We start from the raw sequence: 22671 nt of genomic DNA on the forward strand, positions 1-22671 counted from the left end.
GATATGGGTTGTCTGTTAACTGCTTCAGCAAGTTCCCAACATTTCTATCAGTCAGACACGTCAAATATGTTTCCAAAATTGCTTTGTGATTAATTTGTATTGTGCCACCAGGTAAACTTGACAGTTTGTAAGCAGCCAGAGCTTTCTCTACTTGAGAAATACCAAGGCTATTATTTCAGAGAACATGTCTCATAGTTTATAAAGCAGGACTGCCCCAGCAAAGAGTAACCTTTCCTTCCCTTCCCTGTTTCCTGAACAAACATGAGCTCTCTGTACCAGTTGGAAAGTAATAATCAAATGAATCACTTTGCAGACTCCAGGTCTCAGACTTAGCATTCTCCTCACTAAGCCAAAATTATTGAAATTATTAAATGAAAGTTGTCTCAGAACCCAGATAGTAAATTGCAGTAGGCAGTAGTCTGGAAGATAAAATACCAGATGGAAAGACTTGCTTTTGGTACATCAGAGTCAGCACTTTTTTGGAATATATTTAAGCACATCACAAAATTGTACTGAAAGAAGACGTAAAAATCACTTCAAATGCCTTTACTCAGAAGCAACATCACATCACAAAAAGGTAGCAGTACTGTACTCCTTCTTTCCCAACCACCAACCCTCTCTCCCAACCACCTACAAGCTCATTCCAATCCATTTTCAGGCAGAAAGCTGTTGGGTGCTGAGAGAAAAATAAGCTTTGCTCATTCATTTAATTATTCTTCAAGTATTTATGGAGGATTAATAATGTGCTCTGATCCAAGGAAGCAAATTTGAATAATAAATTCTGAGGCAAAGAGCTCCAAAGGCATATTTAGTGCCTGACTTAGGAGCTCTCTAGTAGAACTCTAAGAAGTGAACACACATCTAACTCGGGAAGTTCGTGTGCAACAAGACAAACCTTGAGAGCTTTTACTGCCCCCCCCCAATATGGTAACAGAGTCGATTTATGCCAGACTGCCTATGGTTCAAGCTAATGCTTCACCCTTAAAAAATATGACCATGGCATCCATGTAAGAACTCTTAGTTTCTGTGTCAATAAAGTAGGCATAATAGCCTCAATATACTTCTCTGTAAAGATGCTGGGAAGATTAAATGATTAATATGCATGTGCTTAGGAAATTACTATGTGACAGAATCAAGAAACGTAAACTAATATAGTATTAATTTTTCCTGGGCCTCTCCAACTCAAAACTGGTTTAAAATATGTGAAGGGATGCAGTGTGGAATTGAAGATTGTCTAAGAAGTTACTGGATAATGTAAAGCCCCTTCACTTCTTTTCATTTTTTTCTGATGATTGAACATTCCTTATAGCTTTACCTTCTGGATCTTAGGTTGAAAATACATTTTCAAAACTCCCCAATTATTTAATTATGTTACTTGCTTATATCTGATTTTTATTTATCTTCCTTTGTATGAGTGCCTACACAATCTTTCACATTTCTCAAATCTCATGCAATCCACAATCAGTCTGGAATTGTATGTTACTACTCTAGAGAAACCCCCTTCTTGAAGTAGAAAATGCCCTACCAGTCAAATATAATGGGATCTCCCCACCCACTCTTTTTCTTCTCAACATGATTGAGTTTTCTCAACCTAGAATCTCTCTTCCCTTAACATCAAGGACTCCATCTTTTTTTTGAATTATCTTCCAGTTTTCCTGAGCAAATCTCCATTTTTCTTGATGAGTCTTTCTCATAGCCCTCCTTATTCAGTGCTCCTGATTGTGAGAGGCTCATTTTTAATCTTTGCTATTTATCTTACAACTTTGCACTGAGTGGTCTTGTTAACACTGTAATGATCTAACTACTACAGTCTCTACCTTTTTAGCCTGCCATTTCTCCTTGACTTCAGTGTGATATATTTGATTGCAGATTGGACATCTCTGTGTAATAATTTCAGTCATTGCAAATATAGAATGATCAAAGTTAAGTGTATTACCTTCCTCCTTTTGAAGCATCTTGTTACATTTCTTCTTTGAATAAAAATATTTATATCTGCTTAGTTGCCTAAGTTGGAACTTTGAGCCAATTAGTACTCTTTTGTTTGTTCCCTCCATATCTTGTCTAATACAATTTGACCTTAAATTGTTAAATAGCCTATGGTTTCCAAACCCATTCTCATGGCCTACACCCAAACTTTCATCATCTCTTACTTATGGGTGGTTGTCATGGCTTCCTTGTCCCTCAAAAGATCTCTTCTAAAATAAAAGATAATATATTAATAATATCTAGAAACAATAGAGCTGAGGATCAGAAGGACCTGTCCAGGGTAGAAAGCTTGCCACAAATTACGGTGAATACAGGATAGTTAATGGTCCACTGTGACAATGATAGTTGAAACTGATCACTCTGAACAAGAACTGGGTGCTGAAAGGGAATAATGTGATATGCATGGTACCTCTTCATTAGCAGTAGTGCAAAGCATAGTGTCAAAAAAGAAAAGAGGATCCAGAGTGATAGCACAGCAGTAGGGCATTTGTCTTGCATGCCACTGACTCAGGGCTGACCAAGGTTCTATCCCCAGCATCCCATATGGTCCTCTGTGCCTTCCAGCAGAGATTTCTGAGTGAACAGCCAGGAGTAACCCCTAAGTGCCACTGGGTGTGGCCCCAACTGTCCAAAAAAATAAAGAAAACAGAGAGAAGTAAAATGCCTTTCCCAGAGGTGGGAGGGAAAATGGGAACATGGATGGCAGAAAATGTGCACTGGTGAAGGGCTGGTGTACATTCTATGACTGAAACTCAATTATGAACAATTTTGTAACTATGGTGCTTAAATAATTTAATTATATAAAAATAAAATAAAAGATTTTCTTGAGTTATTATTTTAGAAACCACAATGTATGCTACATCTCTTCAGTAAACACTTATTTATTCCTTTTTACTTATAGTTAAATCTATTTTTTCCATTTTTGTTTTTGAATCATACTCAGTTGTGCTCAGGAGATAATTCCAGATCAGAGATTTGGGGATTTATACAGTAGAAGGAACTAAACCCAGGCTTCCCACATGCAATGCAAGCACTCCAGCCCTTTGAGCTACTTCACCAGTCTATGCTGTAGTAAAATCTTAATCTCCATAGCACACTCTGGCCTTCACTATACTCTCTAGCTTAATCATCTGTCATTACCCTCCTCTTATTTCCTTTAACTATATTCCTTTTTTGATATCTGCCTCACATGCCATATTAATTTTAGATATGAAGGGTTTTCTTAAAACCCTTTTCTTTTTCTATGGGGATCACTTGAAATACCTACTATTTTTTTATGCCTACTCTATTTATCAAGACACAATTTCACCATTACTTTTATTTGAAGTCTAGATCTACTTCTTTTTCTCCTCTGTAGGCTGAGCTCTTATTTATCCACATTTTAAGAACTCTCTAGAGAAATATAAAATCCATCATTAATGGTTGGTAGATATTTTATTTGGGCCTTTATCAAACTTTGGTAAAGATTTATGTTTTGTTGAAATTATCTTTCCCAATCAATCTGTGAGAATTCTACACCTTGATAAGAATTCTTAATTTTGGGGCCTGGAGAGATAGCACAGCGGCGTTTGCCTTGCAAGCAGCCCATCCAGGACCAAAGGTGGTTGGTTCAAATCCCGGTGTCCCATATGGTCCCCCGTGCCTGCCAGGAGCTATTTCTGAGCAGACAGCCAGGAGTAACCCCTGAGCACCGCCGGGTATGACCCAAAAAAAAAAAAAAAAAAAAAAAAAACAAGAATTCTTAATTTTTTATGGAGCTGAAAAGGAAGATTTTTGCTTGTTTGTTTTTGGTCTTTGAGTCACACCCATCAATTACCCAGCTCAGTATTTACTCCTGTCTCTGTGCTCAGAAATCACTCCAGGCAGGCATGGGGGACCATCTGTGATGCTGGGATTTGAACCGGGGTCAGTCCTGTGTTGGCCACATGTAAGACAAATGCTTTACCATTGTGCTATTGTTCTGGTAAATGACCATTTTTCTCTTTTGAGAAATGTTGTCAGTAATCAAATTCTAGGACATGGGAAAATATAATGCATTATCAATGAATCACAGCTAATATTAGATAGCAATTCACTGTATAAGTTTGATTATTCACATCAAGTTTGCATGAGGTGAGGTTTTAGAATATAATATTGACATTAAAACTTTACGTATTCATTTGATATATCTTTTATTGGAGGTCTGTGTGCTTTCAGGTGGAGAAAGTACAATGAACAATGAGGTAAGTCTACTCTCTGGCCTTATTGAATTATTCTAGAATGGACCTATACTGGAAAACAGCCAATCACAAGAGGAATTGGATATTGAGAATATGGGAGAGAATGGACAATAGTTTATGAAAAGATTTTCTAGAGGAAATAATATTAATGCTGAAGTTTGAAGAAAGAGTAGATGTTAATTAGATGGGTAAATGGTAGGCATGGCGAAGAAAAATGAGAGTGGAAAGTATGAGAGGCAAAAATTTGAGAACTAAGAAATAAAACACTGAGGCTGGAACAGAGGTGAGAGGGCACATCTAGAGGTGTGGGATGATGATGTTCAGACATCATGATGCTCCTCTAGGGCTCTTGACTCCCATTTGTCATTTTGTGCCTGCTCCTTGGTGTATCTTTGCTTCCAAGAACAAACACAATGGTCTTTTACATCAGATGCAGATGATGCTACCACTACTTGTACTAACTTGGCTTGCACAACTGGAGAATCTGGGGCTATATTTTCCCCACCAATCTACACACCCCCTCAAAAGAACAGACTTTACTCAAGAAATGACAAAGGGGAAAATAAAAAATACAGCTCTGTGCTCCAGTCAGATTTAGTAGAGAGCTTCAGAATTCCCAGGAGGAACCAGGCAGAACCCACTTTCTGTTTGTTGGGCTTTCCTGCCACAATACCCGATTTACTTTTTTTTATGTCTCATAGATCACTTATAAGTCACTGTGCTCAGACTCTCCTGTTTGAAAACTCAACCTCAGGCAGAAGTGGTCAGCAATCAGGAATTAAAGTCCATGTAAGACACATGTAGATGCATAAACTTTGTCTTGACATGATGGCACAGGCCTGGAGACATGAATGGACTGGCATCTCAGGAGTCATGAATAGACTGTCTAGGACTATGGAGGATGTTAGTATTTAGAACACTCCCTTGAATAACAGCTCAGTTTTCCCTTATTATGTATTCAGATCAAGATATGGCCAGCCAGGCACCCAGAGCAGCTGCACTATGGGTTTTCTAAAAAAGTATGTGAGTTATTTTTGATTTTAGCATTCCTTCACAATTTATTTATTATCCACTCTATATTTCTTTGCATCTGCCACATTGCTCCTCAGAAGTCAATCATTTTTTCAGAGGTGTCATTCTGTAGCTTCTATAATATGTTACATGATGACACCGATGGTACTTTTTATCAATACCCTTAGCTGTTCTCCTGGATAGCTGATGCACATTTATTTTGAATTTTACAAGAAAAGGCACTGAAGGAATCTCACTTGCTCACTTACTCTTGTGATCTCAATTTGCTCATTTCAGATTTTACATAAACACAGTTTATCAGGTTATGTATTGTTAGCACCTGACTCTCAGTTCTCATTTAATAGTTATATTATTTCAGAATATTAAGGTATGGGAAAGGTCCTGTGGTAAAATGCTCCTAACTCAATTATAGAAATTTCACCTATCAATCCACATCTACTGAGTTCCATAAAATTTTCTTCACCAGTAAAAGGTATATATTGACATTGTAAAAATGAACTCAGGGGCTGGAGTGATAGCACAACTAGTAGGGCACTTGACTTGAACATGTCTGACCCAAATTAGATCCTTGGCATCACCTGAATGCATAGCCAGGAGTAGCTCCTGAGTGCCACCAGGTAAGCCCAAAAACAAACTAATTAAAAATCATTTGTTTGGGGCTGGAGCGGTGGCATAAGTGGTAGGGCGTTTGCCTTGCATGCACAAACCTAGGATGAACTGCAACTCAATCCCCAGCATCTTATATGGTCCCCAAGCTAGGAGTGATTTCTGAGCACAGAGTCAGGAGCAACCCCAGAGCATCACCAGGTGTGTCCCAAAAACCAAAAATAAATCTCAGTTCAAGTGAGAATTATGAAAAACTATGCACCAACCTAGTTTTAAAAGGAAGCATAAAAATTTAAATGTGCATATAATTATGCCTTTTGCTGGTTGACCAGTAGAACTATGGAATTTTCTTATTTAGAAAATGTTTTATACTTTGACTTCATTTATATACAATGCCCTGACTAAGACATCCAGAGAGACAGAAAATACATCAGTAGTTTCCTAGTCTAGTAAACAAGGAAAATGGAGATTAATTGCTAATAGGTACAAATTCCCCTTTGGGTGACAAAAATTCTTTCTGCTGAGGAAACCCGTTCCTTTTGAGTGAGCTTTGGGACATTTGCCCCAAATCACAAATTTGTTCTCTTTTCGGAAAGTCCTGCATGTTGTGTACTTGGTGGACATTAGGGCATGTATGGAGCAGGGTGTTGTCTTCTGGATTTTAAGTGAGATATTTTCTCAGAAGATTTGAGTAAAGGATGTATTTAAATTAGACATATATGAACAATTAAACTATCAGTATTGAATCTGTAGGAATGTGGAAGAAATGAAAAGAGCACAGATCACACAAAGTGGATAATTCCACTTTGGAGAGAGAACATAAAATATACCTGATGGCATAGGCTTAATTTGATAGGAACCAGGTACAGAATGCCATGTGTCAAAGGAATCACTAATTTCAGACAATGAAATAGGAATATTTCTAAAGAAATAGCTACTGATTAGTCTACTAAATTGATAGCTTATGAGCCCAGACCTGTAATTTTAGACATACGAAGTGGAGTGGCATTTTACCTATAAAATTTCCCTGAAATATTGCCCTATTCATCAAGTATGGTACTAGGCTTATTTGACATTTCCTTTCAAACAGAGTTAGTCTCTTCTTGAACTTTTCATATCTTGGAAAGACATGATGTATTTCATTCTGAAAACAACTCTGAATTCTGGAGAAACTATTATTCTTTTGTTGGTAGTCCATGGCATTTTAAGAAAATATTCAGCAAAACCACCTCATTTTTTACCCCAACTATATGTAAGACCATTACCGTCATTCTAGAAACTGAAATTATAATAATACTGGAAGCAAATGATTACAAGGAATATGAGTCAGGTAGTCAGTTTTATATAAAACAAAAAATAAAGACGGAGGAGGAAAACTGGGTGCCTGCTAAATAACTGTGCTACAGTTAATTTTTGACACAGTTCTGATCCACAGTACAATAGACTCTCAGTCACCAGAAAAGCTTAAAAGTGAGGGGCCAGAGTGATAGCACAGAAGTAGGGCATTTGCCATGTACACAGCCCACTTTGGTTTGATCCCTGGCATCCCATATAGTCCACTAAGCCTGCCAGGAATACTTTATGAGGTTAGAGTCTAAGCACCACTGGGTGTGACCCAATAGCAAAACAAAAAATTGTTATTCATTATATGTAGAATATAGGTAGAACCTTAGCAGTACTACATAGGATATTAACCATACTAAAACCATCAGTGTCAATACCTTGAAACTAGTTCCGATTAATGTACTCATTGGATAGATACAGAATTGTGTCCTGGTGTGGTCATCAATATACCTTTATATACTATATTCAATAAAATAACATTGATCAGGAGCCATAAAGTCAAAAATTGTATTTCCCCAACCCTTACTTTGTTGTGTGTAGTTTCTTATAACCCTGAACAAGAATAGGAAGAAAATAAATTCATACTTTCTTTTCTGAAAAATAGAATAAATATGGCTGGAGAGTTAGTAAATAATGAAGCTATCATCCTATATTTATATATAGATGTCAATATTTAGTGATATTTTCAGACATTTTTTCAGTATTTATTGATAAGTATTCAATAGTTGTCTTTAAACTCATGTATCTTAAAATAAATATCAATTTTGAGCAGAGCAACTTAGAATGTATTTAATTCAAATAAGTGAAGACTTTTTATTATACATGTATAAATAATTTAAGATAAACATTGTATAATGAGGCAGAGCAATAGCACAGTGGGTAGGGAGTTTGCCTTGAACAACACAGACTTGGGTTCAGTCCCTGGAATCCCATATGATCCCCTGAGCCTGCCATGAGTGATTTCTGAGTGCAGAGCCAGGAGTAACCCTTGAGCACCACTGGGTGTGGCTCAGAAACAACAAAACAACAACAAACATTGTATGATACAAATTTTCAAATTAGCTCTTTAGTATAAATTCAGTTTTTAAATTGCATTTCAAGTAACTAATAGAAAAAAAAAGTTCTCTATGAATAGTTTAATCGAAATTGTGGTAAACCACAAGACCTTGCTTTGGAAACTGCTTGGAAGATATGAAAGCAGTCCAAAAGTAAATTCGTCATACAGGTATAAATTTTGGGCATAAACTAATGAAGAAATATTTTTATTTCAAATTTAAAGGTCAATTGTTTAAAAGTGTCACTTGGTATTCACAATTCATAGACTAAAACAGAAAGTCACTATCAGATCAAATTACATTGTTGTAGTGACTATTTTTTGTTTTAATATTTGTTTTCTCAAAATCCACAGTTTGCTTATTTATTCATGGAAATGAAGCAGGAGATAAATAGCTTGCAATAATATTTTAACTTGTAGAGTAATTCTCTTATAGCTGTGGAATACTGATGCTGGCAATGTATTAAAATAAAATTCACATTTATTGGATCAGAGACATTCTCAGTCTTAGAAATATTATCTTTTTAGCAGGTCATCATATTTTTTGTATTTAGGTTTTCCATCATCATAATATGTTTTCACAGCAAGTTTCTTTTAAGGTTTATGATTTTATCAAGACTACAGTTTATAAAGTGTATTCCCAAACACCAATTTCTCAGGACGGTACATATTTAAGAATTATGTGATCAAGTAAGCATAGGGTAGACTCCTATGTGAAGAGCTTTAAAATATTTTTAGATTGACAAGTAAATATATTTATTTAAAAAATATCAGAATGGGTATTAAGATTCTTAAAGGATGTTTAGCAGAATTTCTGATTCTTTCTAAAAAAGGTATTTTTTAGTTGAATCAGCATAAATTAAACATTTCCATTGTTATTAATGACTGAATTTCAGGTCTACATGTGCCAACCCATTCCTTCACCGATGCCTTCTTTTCAGTTTTCCTCTGGCCCCCTTGCCTCTCTCTATGTCAGGTACTTTTTATCTTTTTATTTCAGCCTTCTGGTTCTCTTATTTTGTGTTTTGAGCCTCTTTTTCTCAGAGCATTTGGAGATGCTAAACTAAAGAGACCTGGTAGTTCAATCCCTGAGAAGTACGTCTGTACTGAATTTACTACCTATACGTCAAACAAAAAGAAAAATTGTAAATTGCTGATTCCTTCATCAATCCCCTCATAGATCTCCAGTTTCTCCCAAGAATAATGATCCTCCCTAAAATAATAAGTGAGAGCTCATCTGCAAAACAAACCTGGGCAGTTAATGATTTCTGAGGCGCATCTAGTTCTCTAGTAAAATGAGATGCTTTCATGCTTTTCTATGGGTGAATCAATAGTTTACGAAAGGAAAGGCCCATCTATATTAATGTAGACTATAAACACCAGGGGCCACAAAAATTGTCAGTGACATAGAAAACCATCTTTTCTAGTTCCTTGATTTTTGGAAATGACCAGAATTAATCCCAGAGATGTTAGGTTGCTTGCTCTAGGTCACAGCTGAAAAATCGGAGTTAAAACTAGGCTCTAGGAGTTTCAGATTAGATAACTTTCCTATTGTGGATTTTACTCCACTTCTTGCTCATTATTTGCTAATGCCAGTACACTGTATCTTGATGAAAATACTATTAGCAAGGTATTATCCTTCAGATATAAGAAAAAATATCTCATTCCAGTCTTTTGGTTCTGAGATTATGGTGCTAATTTTTTCCAGTAATTATTTTCATATCTGTCCTTCAGCAATCCTAAAACAAAAAGCAGATTTATATCTTTTAATAGGACTTTCAGAACATCTAAAGCAGATGCTCTGAAAAAAATGTGGTTTGACTTTATGGAAAGCGATATGGAGATTCCTCCAAAAACTGGAAATCGAGCTCCCATATGACCCAGCTATACCACTCCTGGGAATGTACTCTAGGAACACAAAAATACAATACAAAAATCCCTTCTTACACCTATATTCATTGCAGCACTATTTACCATATCAAGACACTGGAAACAACCAAGATGCCTTTCAACAGACAAATGATTAAAGAAACTGTGGTACATATGAACAATGGAATATTATGCAGCTGTCAGGAGAGATGAAGTCATGAAATTTTCCTATACATGGATGTACATGGAATCTATTATGCTGAGTGAAATAAGTCAGAGAGAGAGAAAAACACAGAATGGTCTCACTCATCTATGGGTTTTAAGAAAAATGAAAGACATTCTTGCAATAATAATTTTCAGACACAAAAGAGAAAAGAGCTGGAAATTACAGCTCACCTCATGAAGCTCACCACAAAGATTGATGAGTTTAGAGAAATAACTACATTTTGAACTATCCTAATAATGAGAATGTATGAGGGAAATAGAAAGCCTGTCTAGAGTACAGGCGGGGGTTGGGTGGGGAAGAGGGAGATTTGGGACATTGGTGATGGGAATGTTGCACTGGTGATGGGTCGTGTTCTTAACATGACTGAAACCCAAACACAATCCTGTATGTAATCAAGGTGTTTAAATAAAATATATAAAAAATGTGGTTTGAGCAACACATGTGGCATGTGACTAACATTTGACATAGTATATCCTAAATCAACTTGGTATACTCTATACAGTGCTCACGCAATAGACCCAGAAGTAATCCAAAGGACACTGTAAGTTTTAGACATCATTGTAAACATCTCCATAGATTTATGAATATCTTAAATCACATAATCTAACTTGAGTGATGATAGTGTCACCAGCTTTCCAATTGTAGACAGTGTTTATGTTTCAGGGAAACTCAGTGCTAAATAAATTGAGCTTTTGCTTTTTTAATATAATACTTGGGGGCAAAGAATGATTTTTTAAGAGAAAGATTTTTTTGGTAAAAGAAATCTCAGTTGCCTTGTTGGACATCAAGTGGTTCTTACAAACAGCATCTTGAAATATTTAAGTGTAAATAAATCAAAATAGATAGATTATATTATCTTCTGTGTACACTTGGGTTTTAAAAGTGAGAGATAAATGATATGGCAAAGTGGTTCCAAGGTTTTCCTAATGTAGCTGAATTACTCTTGTTTGCTAGCTATATTTCAGGAGCAGTGATTGAGCCAGCCAAGGAGTGTAAAACAAGCTTCAGACCTGCCATTTCCTGGAAACACACAACACTAAGCTCTGGGTCCTTCTTTCACTTCTTGAGCACTTTGTAAAACAGAAGGGCATGAAGGGAAAAAAAATCTCATAAATGCTGCACTAAAGAGACATGACATTAGGTCTTCTACTCAAATCTAAGTCCACTATACATCCCAGCAGAGGGGACCTAGAGATTGCTGTGGGTACAAATACAATAGTCTCAGCGACTATACACACTAGTCCACTGATTGTAGACTGTGTTTTTCCCGTTGAGGTGACAGACTCTATTCCATGATCTTTCACTCCCTGTCTCCTCTGATTTGGGCGGTATCAATAATCTTGGGAAAAGATACCCAAATGAGACTTCTCTCTAGTTTCCTTTGTTTTCCCACACTGTTAGAGGAAGGCATCCTACATGATCATTAGACTTGGAGATAGGTACTTAATCGCCTTTGCTATAAGTTGACATGCTTTTGCCCCCCCCCTTCGCAGCAATCTCCTCTCTATTTTTTGCACTCTAGAAAACTGAACTACCAGGTTGTCATCAGTGAGGACAAACCCTTAACTTCTAACTTGTAGTTGTATTTTGTTCAATAAGAGTCTTCCATGAAAAATTAGAAGTAGCAAGAAAATGAGGTTAGAGTATTCTCTTAAGACAACACAGTTTGAATGACAGACTCCCATCAGGTGGTCTCCTCCTAAAGCCATGTTCTCTGGGCTCTAGTAACCATCCCCTTCTGTATCTCTTCAGCTCTAGTATTGGTTGTGCCAAGAATACTACATTTTCCCTTTCATGATGCTTTCCTAACCCCACTCACCACCGTTTGAATTTCTTTGACTCTCCTGGATACTACAGTATCCAATTTACAAATTATATTTCAGATTTTACTGAAGCGAGGAGTTACATTTCAAAGTCCAAATGTTTATTTACCACTGTATACTTAGCAAGTAATATGGTGCCCAGAACACAGTAATTACTTACTAATTGCTTACAAAATGAATAAAGAAATGACTGTAAATTCAGATATAAAGACATGAAAAAATTACATGTTATTTTGTGCCCATATTTGCTTTTCCTTGCTTTACATTTATTCTATTGCTTTATAGTGCACAAATGATTATTTTTTCTCAAAAATATGATACATACTCCCATCAGAAAAAATCACAATACATAGTCACATACATAATACTTGCCTATTGGATTTCCATATTCAAAATGTTACTGCATTTTATTGATGTGCCATTGATTTATGATGCTGTCAATAGTAGTTTCATGCATATTTCATTCTAAACCACATCCTTTGAATTATAAAACTGAAATGACCAAGAAATGGTGGGAAGGAATGAGGGAAGGAAGAAGTGGTCTAAAATTGACCTAAAGACAAAGTGGGACACTTTGGTTGTGAGGTGTGGTACATCAAAATCATAAAATTACCACTAATTGTAACCATATTAACTAAGCTATAATAAAAAGAAAATGTGTAAGCATTAAAAAATTATAGTTCTCATCATGCAAAAAGGTAAATATTAGTTGCATTATGCAAGAACATCCCCATCAATGTTTTTACAAACCCTATTGTATTCCGTCCCCACCATTACCATGCAGCTCTGATAACTGTGACTGTGAATTTATTTATAGCATTAATAATTTTCTCTTTATAAAATTAACCAGATTTATCATATATAAACTATTATATGTATTAGTCTTTTATTATTTAATTTCACCAAAATGATGAAGGTAGGAATTACTAAATTTTTCACTTACAGCTTTTGTCTTAACTCATAGCATACAGTAGATGCCCAATGAATAGTTATAGACTGAATAGTAAAGGACTGCATTAAAAAAATTCATGTAAGCAACCTATATATTTTGCACATATATTTCCTTTCGTGGATTCCAGCATGGCTAAAAATATTTTCAGTCATAAATATTTAGATTTGCCCTCTCAAGAAAGAAATCCATATGTTGTGGATAGCATCTTAGGTTATAGAGAACCCAGAATGCTTCTGAAGACCCCATTGTTAAGAAATTTGATCCAGCTATGTTGTCATTTTTAAAGAGAAAATTACAGAAATGTCTGACCAACAAAGCAACAAAAATACACACCACCAACAAGAACAAATCAGTGACTATTTTCTTGAAAGCAAATCATTCCAATTGCACACATTATTATGTCCAGTCATTAAGTACTGAGATACTCTTCAATTGATGTTATTATCTGCTTTGTAAAATGAAGCCTTAGAGAAGCAGTAAACTCAACTGATATTCTTCAGGATGCAGAGGAACTTCAAACACTAGAGAATTCAGGATAAAATATTTAGGTTATTTTCAATCATGAAAATGGAGGATATGAAGTGACCCGGAATCAACCAAAGAGCAATGCAATATTTTTTTCACAAACTAAATTATGGGCTTCCATTTCACTGTGCTTCCCCTGCCATGTTGTAGACACCAAATGTTTCTTATAAAATACTTATTCTACATAGAAAATAAATTTAATAGATTTATGCAGTCACCCTTGAAACTGCAGTACTGAATGACAAAATATAGTCATAATAGCAGTCATGTTGCTTTTACTTAAATAAAAAGTATTGTTTTGTAAGGTTAGGTTAAATTGTAGGGCCTATGTCTTTTTCTTGTAATTTCAAAAGTGTTACTAAGAAAGTAATCAGGGATGTATTTAACTGGATAAAGATGATTCCTCCCCACAAATTGCTTCTATTTTGTTTTATATTGAAGAATATGAAGTACCCATTTCAGGTTGAAAATATTCCCCCAAACTAATAAAATTAGAACCAGTTGGGGCATATTTTTATGCTTTCTGTGTTCTGATTCCTCAGTAGAACTTGAAAGATGTGGAAATGTCTTTGATGTCTTTCCATTACAAAAGCAAAATGAGGACCAAAGAGCTAGGACAGGAGTTAAATTGCTTGCTGTGCATATGATTGACATAGGTTCAATCTCTGTTACTACATTTGGTCTCCTGAACACTGCTTGAAGAGATTCTTGAGCACAGTGTCAGGAGTAAGGCCTGGTCACTGACAGGGGTCAACCCACCTCCCCAAGAACCCCATTAATAATATGTTGTATCAATCATAAGAGGGAATGGGGGACAATAATAATTGAAATTATTTGAATCTCAGTGGTTGAAAACAAAACGTTCATATGTGTGATTTGATTTCTCAGAACAACTCAGCTTCAGTATGGGAAGTCAACTTTTGACACAAGTGACTGAATGAGGATGTGAGCTTAGGTTTCTTGGAGCCAAATACAAGACCCTTTCCACTATCACTATGTAATAGTAAACAAATTCCACTAAAATAATTTCCATAAAAATATATTTATTTCTTCCTGATGTCACCTCAAACACCTAACCAGAATCTTATAGATCAATAGTAGCAGCCATAAATATTGTGTTGCTTGGTGTCCACATAGCACACTAGAGTTAAATTAAACTGTGATACAGTCAGTGGATCTGAGATAGTCATCATCAACCTTTGAAAAAAAAGACCTGTGGGGGCTGGTGAGGTGGCGCTAGAGGCAAGGTGTCTGCCTTGCAAGTGCTAGCCAAGGAAGGACTGTGGTTCGATTCCCCGGCGTCCCATATGGTCCCCCCAAGCCAGGGGCAATTTCTGAGTGCTTAGCCAGGAGTAACCCCTGAGCATTAAACTGGTGTGGCCCCAAAAAACAAACAAACAAAAAAAGACCTGTCATTTGTTACCCCCCCCCCCGTCTTTAAAGAAACTTCCCCCTCCCCCACTTAATTTCCCATTGTCCTGTACTAAAATTAGCTGTGCTCTTTTAAGTTCTTGATTGCTATTTTTGCACACAAATGACATACTACTGATACTTAAAATTACCTGTGCTTTTTCCAAGGTTCTATAATAATATCTAAAGCCAGCATCTACCAGAGTAATCAAAGAAATGGTTATGTTGGGTTTGCATTATTATGATCAGATAGATTCATTCGTTCCAAGTTTCCCTGCTAGACATTTGAGCTCAGGAGACCAACCCCCTACTGAGGTCACTCAGGAGAATGTTTGAACTTGAGCTCTAGTTAGCTGGCTACTCCTAAGAGAGTTTCCAAGGGGAGAAACATGAAAACCTCTAGTTTCTTAGAAATGAATCTATTTCTACTTTTATCTGTAACAACTTTTGGGGCTGATAACACCTTGGAAAATTGGAAAAAGAGAGAGGCTGCATTGCATGCAAATGTAGGTGTTAATGTCACCAATCACACTTTCAAATGTAGGTCTCCAGACATGGAAAAAAATAATGTGCATGGCATGCACAAAGAAGGAGAGTGAATAATTATCTCCTGGTATCATCTATCCCAGGTCCTGTCTCATAATGAATGTTATGGTAAAATGTTTTTATTCACATAGGAATGAAACAAGATATACCTCTAAGATAATTTTAGTTTCAAAAAAATTTCATTAAAATAGATAAGGGTTTTGTTTGAAAGAGAAAGACTCAGCACTAATGCATTTTACCCAGATTTGAGCATTACATTTGGCCTCTTTCAAAGATTAATGTTTAAAGTAGAATTTTCAAGATACAGTACTGACCAAAGTATATCTGATAGGAGGAAGGACAGAAACAACGATAAATCAACTGCCAATGAGACCAACCATTCAGTGTGGAAACAGCTCTCTGGTAACAGCATCAACATTTCCTATGGCTTCAGAACCAATTGATTGTGATCAATGGAATTTGTGAGTTTTATCTGAGCTGAGGATTTTTTAAATTTATGTTGTGACAAGACCTGACCTAGGTCTTTATGGATCTTATAGATGGAATGCAATTGGCAAGTCTGACTCATAGCTTTGTTTATACACTTGTGCTTCAACACATCAGAAAAGCTATTTTTTCCCTATAGTTTCTAAGAATGGCTCTCAATTATAGAGCCTAAGTCTGAATCATTTCTGGTTCCCTTTCCAAGCTTACATCCATCATATATATACATATATATATAATATTCCCATTAAATCTTGCAGAATCCACCAGGGATGTGGGATAGACATGAGTATATTTAATATTTTACCAAACTGAAAATTATATGGGAGAAATTCTTTGTAATAAGATAATAACACACATGCAATTATCCCCTTGCAGATGCATGACAGCAAAGAAAAGTGAGAAATATTTGAATATTTAAGAAAACTTCAAGAACAGTTGTCATTTTTACCTCAATTTGCTTTTATTCTTATGGTGAAGTCTTTTCCTTCTATCCTGTTTCTAATCTCCATCATGTATATTGTTATTATGGTCAATTTTCCCATTGGTATTTATGGAAGCCTGTCAGTATTATGAATAAAGCCACATCTCATCATTCTTTATTTCTACCTACTGCTGTTTAAAATGTCTTCTTTTACATTGCAACCAATTACAGTGTATTTCTATACTGTTCTTTTCAAACTCTCCATTGTTACAAGTTTCCTGTTATTTCTTTCCTTTCTTTCTCCTCAGCTCATTTAAGTCCATTTTTGCTAACCACTGTGATCAAGAATATTCACTCTGAATTTCTATTAAACATGGAAGCACTGGGGCTGCAATGATAGCACAGTGATAGGACATTTGCCTCACACATGGCTGACATGAGACAGACTTGGGTTCGATTCCCAGCATCCCATATGGTCCCCTGAGCCTGCCAGGAGCAATTTCTGAGCACCTCTGGGTGTAGCCCAAAAACCGAAAAAAAAAAAAATGGAAGCACTAATTTCAGTAGTTTATTTGCATCTTCTTCTCTTTCTCAGTGTTTACTTTGAATTGTGATGAAAAGAATGACTTCTTTCCCCCACATTAGATGGTATAATAAAGCAACTCTCTGTCTTCTAAGATGTGTGATGGGGATGAATTGACAAAGCACCGTATTAAAAAAGAACCGTATTAAACTTATACAGTTTTATTGGAGCACAAGGGGTAAATTATTTAAATAAAAATAATGTGGAATGGTGCTGCTTCAGTCATTGATGCAAATTGCTTATATGAAATTTATGAAATATGAAAGGATATCAGAGTTCACTGAAGTAGGGAATAAAAAGCAAAAGGAGACCAAACCCAGTATATCCATTATGTGATCTCCACTTCGTTTCTAATTTATAAATCTTTAAATATTCTGTGATGGGATATTCATGTAATGGATAGAGGCAAAAACATGGCCACATTTTGCCATACTTGATATTCACCTCAGTTATTTTGTCTTTATAATTATGAAGAACATCATTAAAAAGATGGAAATTCTCATGAAACTGGGAACAGAAGATGTGCATGGAAATGACTGCTCATTTTATGTAGTAACTTAAAGCAATAATGCCAATGTGGATATTCATTCTATTACACTTTGCACTTTTGTTCTATTTTGAAAGTTATTTCTAGAGAGTAATGAACAATACCTATTATTACACAAGATAATTCTAAACGAGGCAATTTATCTTTGGGCATTTCCTATGAAGCTTTCCTTGAGTAATTTAAAAGGAAACCATCTCTGCATTTGCTAGAATCCTTGAAAATATTATCTGTACTTCCTGATGGTACTTCACTATATGTAGCTATTTTTAAGAATATTTGTATTACATCTATTTTGTATATTGTATTATTATATTTTCATTATTCATGCAACATTTTCTCCCCACTAGATTTTAGGTTAATACCCATAGTATTTCTCACTTTTTTAAAAAAACATGCAGTTAATTACTTGGCTATAGTTTCTGTAAGAGTTCAGGCAGAAAAGGTAGCTAATGGCTTAGTGAAAAATGTGTAAATGAATAGTTCCATGAGATCTGGTTTTAGATTTGTCTCTTCTAAGATTTTTATTTAAATATTGACTCCCAAAGCATTTCTTTCTTCTAAGACTTTATTTAACTATTGGCTCCTAAAACATTTCATTTGGAATTACTCCAAAAGTCAAAAACATTTTTCAAAGGTTTAATGTATTTCTTTATGAAATGTGCTCTTATCTAGGTATATTCAGAGGTTTTTCATTAAATAAAAATAAATTGTAATTTAGTTTTCATGGTTATAGTTACCAATAATGAAACTTGGTCAAAAGTGAAAGGAAAGACCCAATTAAATCACAAGTAAGCACAAAAAGTTCCAAAGGCGTGTATCAATTATTGCATATTTAAAATTTCATAAGCTTTTTAAATAAAATACAATAAACATTTCATAATTCATTATGTTAAGCTTAGTTACATGATAAAATTAAGTTGCCATTTAAAATATATATTTAAAAATTAAAACACCAAAATTTAGTTATTGATAATTGTTTCTTATTTTTTCTGATTCAGAATGAGTATAAATCAAGTAGGTAGAAGTAATTTATATAGAATATTAATTATATTTTTCTAATGTTAAGCAAAAGCATCAAACATTTTGTTTCTAACTGAACAAGGAATGTATCCACCATATTCAGTGCAGTGCACTTCACAGTTCTGTGTTTTTGTTCTTTTCTTTCTTTTTTGGATAAAACACATCTGCTAATTTTTCCTTAAAATTAGATCATTTGAACTAGAAATGTGATCCAATTAGATCTTCTTTCCACAATATTTAAAAATGATAGAGTCCTGAAAGTATGTAAAATGACATGTTTTATATTGAGATTTAAACTTAGAACAGGTATTTAAAATCAAAACCAAAGACTTTGTTGTTGCATGAGCCCTGGCAGACTTCACTATAATCCAAGTCCATCATTTTCTCTTACAGTGTTTCCAGCTCTACTCTTCTTTAAGATAGAATAGAAAAGGTGACAATCATTTTGGAAGTTACTTTTCTTTGTAGAATAGAACATAAGGTAAGTTTTCAAAAATTGCAAGCAACAAGTACCATTCCAGCTATTTAAATCAGTGAAAAGTTCAAAAGTATGTGAAAATGAAGTGGATACTTGTTTCTATTTAATAATAAAAAGCCCTGAAAAATTTTAGATAGTATACAGACAGCTAGATTCCCAACAGGCTTAACCTAAATTTAATCAAAAACCTACCTTTAAAGTTTGGCCTGATCCTTGCATCATATCCTGATGTTCTTCCCATTAATTTGTCCAAGAAATCTGAAGGAGACAGGGTCTGCGAAGGTTGTTTTCCAGACCTGGAGTCATGGTCTTTGCAGAAAGTTGTCCTAAATACATCATCAACTCTTTTAGAAATGATTTTGTATAACTAAGTTATTAAAACTAATGCCCCAAATATGCTTAATATGATTTCTTATATATATATATATATTTAGCATGTTAATAAGAAGAGAAACATATACTCTTTGGGTTTACTTCTGATCTTGTATATATCTAAATTTAGCTTTAACTGTAGAAGACTATCAATTCTATTCCTCAAAAGTTTCTAAACTTTGCTGTAAGATGTTTAAAGATGATACAATAGTCATGGTTTTTAGTTACATATATTATAAATATGTAGCTCAAACTAGTTTTTTCTAAAGTTGTCAGAAAACTAATGTTCTAAAAATTATCTCATTGTCTTAAAAACATTTCCTTATGATTTAAGTCCAGCATATTTTAGCCCTTAATATAATATTTTACTTTCATAAAAAATATATAATAAGATGTATAAACAAACACAGTTACTAATTTTCCCATGCTTATTTTATTACCTGCAAGATTCTATTTTAGCTGCCAACTATTAATAATGCTCAATGTGTTTTCTAAAATAAAATAATCATTTGGAACTGTAACTTCATTTTTAAATAGGTCAACAATGATTACTTGTACTTTAGTTATGTTATCCATTGTTTTTATATAATTACATTTGAATTGTTGCCTATCTAGAGAAGTACTTATAAAAATAATTGTTCAGTCATTTGAATTTATAATAAAACCATGATATGATTGAAATTGTTTCATATTTTTCCTTAGTGCTAATTTGGTCTGTAATGAAACAAAATTTTTCACAATATGTAACAGTTGACTATGCCTTAATTTCTTCCTCAAAGTAAACACTTCTTATTTTCAACAGTTTGTAACAAACACTTTCATTAACACTGTCACTAAGCAAGCACTACATTCTTGCAAGTTTTTCAAAGTAGTATGAAATGTAAGTGCAAAGATGAAATAAACATTTTGTAGGAGTTAAAAATGAATATAATCGTCTAAAATACTCACATTCCCATATGCAGATTCATCTGATTAGTCAAATATATTATTTGATTATGATGTGGTGATGATGAAGATGATGATGATGAGGATTCTAATAAAACCCAGCCTACAATTTTTCTTAATCATAATAGTAGGTGTGAACCTGAAAGGAACATAGTGGGGTTTCCCAGTACTCATATAGCATTATTGCTATATGTTCCATTTTTCTTGGTTCTGTGAAAAAATATCATAACATTTGGTGAAAATAAATGAAGAGTCCTATACTTTGTTGTACGAGCATATTTTACCTTTATTCTGGCGTAGACCCCCTGCTATTAGTATAACTAGTCTGAATATTTTACTTACTAGTTTAACCTGGTATTTTGTAATACTGATTGATTTGTAAATTTGTAAATTAGGTACAGGATTTAGTGCAGATCATGATTTTCACTTATTTCAATTATGCAAAGTTTTTCTCATGCAACTATGAATACAAAGATGTTATATTAATTTAATGTTATTGGCATTCAATTTTCAAAATGCCAAGTGGTAGAGAATAGAGGTAAATCAAATTGTAAATGCCTTTGATGTTTTGAGAAATTTTCTAAATTGTAGTCCTAATTGTATGCCTCTAGTTATTGAAATGTAATAGAAGTTACAAGTTGGTTAAAAATTAGGATTTCAAAACATGTGGAATGAGCATGTTCCTGCCAAATTCATCCAGTCACTTAAAACATATGAAAAGCATCACATCCAATAATCATTTACATGACTAAAATTACTGTTACATAGAAATGTAAAGGGCATGCAACTCATGAGACTACCTTTATATCTCATTGGCTGTGAACATTGGTAAAAAAAAATGCATTGATGGTATTATGCATCATGAAACTTGCCTTTGTGAAAATTTACCACTCTCCCACCATAATTAAGCTTTTTAAAGGAACAAAAGAAATCTAACTCTCCCCTATAAAATGGAACTAGCATGCTTGACATCAAAACTAGATAATAATTACATGACACATTCTCTTTCCAACAGTTTTCAGGTGGAAAATATCTGCATGCAAAGTCGTTTCACTTACCTGAAGTGGCTTGTCTCTAAGAAAAATGCAAACAAGGCTGTCAAAATGTTCACTAGCTGTCGGTTCATTCCTGTTTCTGTGATGCTTGTGGAAAATATCCCCAAAATGAGTCCAGAAAGAAGCTAGGACAAAGTATTTATTGTCCAGATTCAAAATTTGGCAGGGATCTAGTTTCCTTGAAAATCAGAAAGAGATTTGGGTTTGTACAGTTTGCTGAGAAAAAGCAAAAAGTGCCAGTCCTAGGCATCATGGTCAGGTCAAATCAGTGCTCGGGACCATCAGTTTGCCCAGGAAAGACAAAGCCTAAGAACTGACTGATTCCCCCACCCCCGCTGCTTTTTCCAGAATAATAAAAATGCTACTACCTTAATAGCATCACCATGCAAAGGGGGCTGGTGACAGTGCCATGCTTGAAGTCGGGTGGCTTTTGTGTTAAGTCCTTTCTTTTGAGAAAAAAAATCCTTTCCTCTAGAAAATGTTCTCTTTTTTGTTAAAAAGAAGTTGTAAATGGGGGAGGAAGAGATGGAAATGTAAATGAGGGATCTCCGGAGTGGGTAGGGACAAGAGGGCAAAATATCTGAGCTCCTGTGCTGGAATGAAGGCTACAGAGAGGCACGGAGACGTGATCTTACCCAGCCTATAAATTTCAGCACTCGGACAGCTCCTAGCACTGAAGTGCGCATGTTTCCTTTTTCAGCTTGGGGCGGGGGTCGGGGAAAGGCATTCAAGTGGGGACTGTTCTCTAGTTCACTGGTGAAGAGCGACTCGCTCTTTCAGCGAAGGGGTGCAATGAGGACCAGGGGAGATCAAAGGTCAGGGGAGAGGGAGAAGTAACAAGAGGCTGGGGTCTGAGCTCCTGGAAACGAGAGACTGTCTGTGGGTGGGCGGGACGGGAGTTGCAAGCCAAAAAAAAGAGACGGGGATACTGTCTTAAGAGTGGGGAAAGGAAATCGGGAGGAGTAGAGAACGGGTTAGTGCTGAAATGCTGAAGGGGTGTGACAAGTCCTACTTCCTTCTGCTCAGTGCAAATTGGGGAGGTAAAAAAGAATACTTCCTATGTTTAAAGAAAATTGGAAAATTGACAAGCCCGGATGCAAAAAAAGGTTCTTGGGGGGACCCATCGTTTAGTTTAAAAGCTCGTTGTGCCTTGTTTTTATTTTAGTTTTCTG

The 22671-nt window shown here is 35.1% G+C and overlaps 1 protein-coding gene across 1 annotated transcript in view; it reads right to left on the bottom strand.

Moving 5' to 3' along the window:
* Window positions 1–22118, bottom strand: part of GLRA2 (glycine receptor alpha 2) — a 206228-nt gene extending 184110 nt beyond the window's left edge. The window contains exons 1-3 of the mRNA XM_049767094.1: window positions 21868–22118; window positions 21503–21677; window positions 19320–19453 (exon numbers count right to left, since the gene is read on the bottom strand). Of these exons, the coding sequence (XP_049623051.1) occupies window positions 19320–19453; window positions 21503–21570 (202 nt within the window). The 5' untranslated portion in view covers window positions 21571–21677; window positions 21868–22118. The remainder of the gene's footprint in view (window positions 1–19319; window positions 19454–21502; window positions 21678–21867) is intronic.
* Between the last annotated feature and the right edge of the window lie 553 nt (window positions 22119–22671).

This window comes from Suncus etruscus, chromosome X (assembly GCF_024139225.1).
Source record: "Suncus etruscus isolate mSunEtr1 chromosome X, mSunEtr1.pri.cur, whole genome shotgun sequence".
Taxonomy (NCBI): Eukaryota; Metazoa; Chordata; class Mammalia; order Eulipotyphla; family Soricidae; genus Suncus; species Suncus etruscus.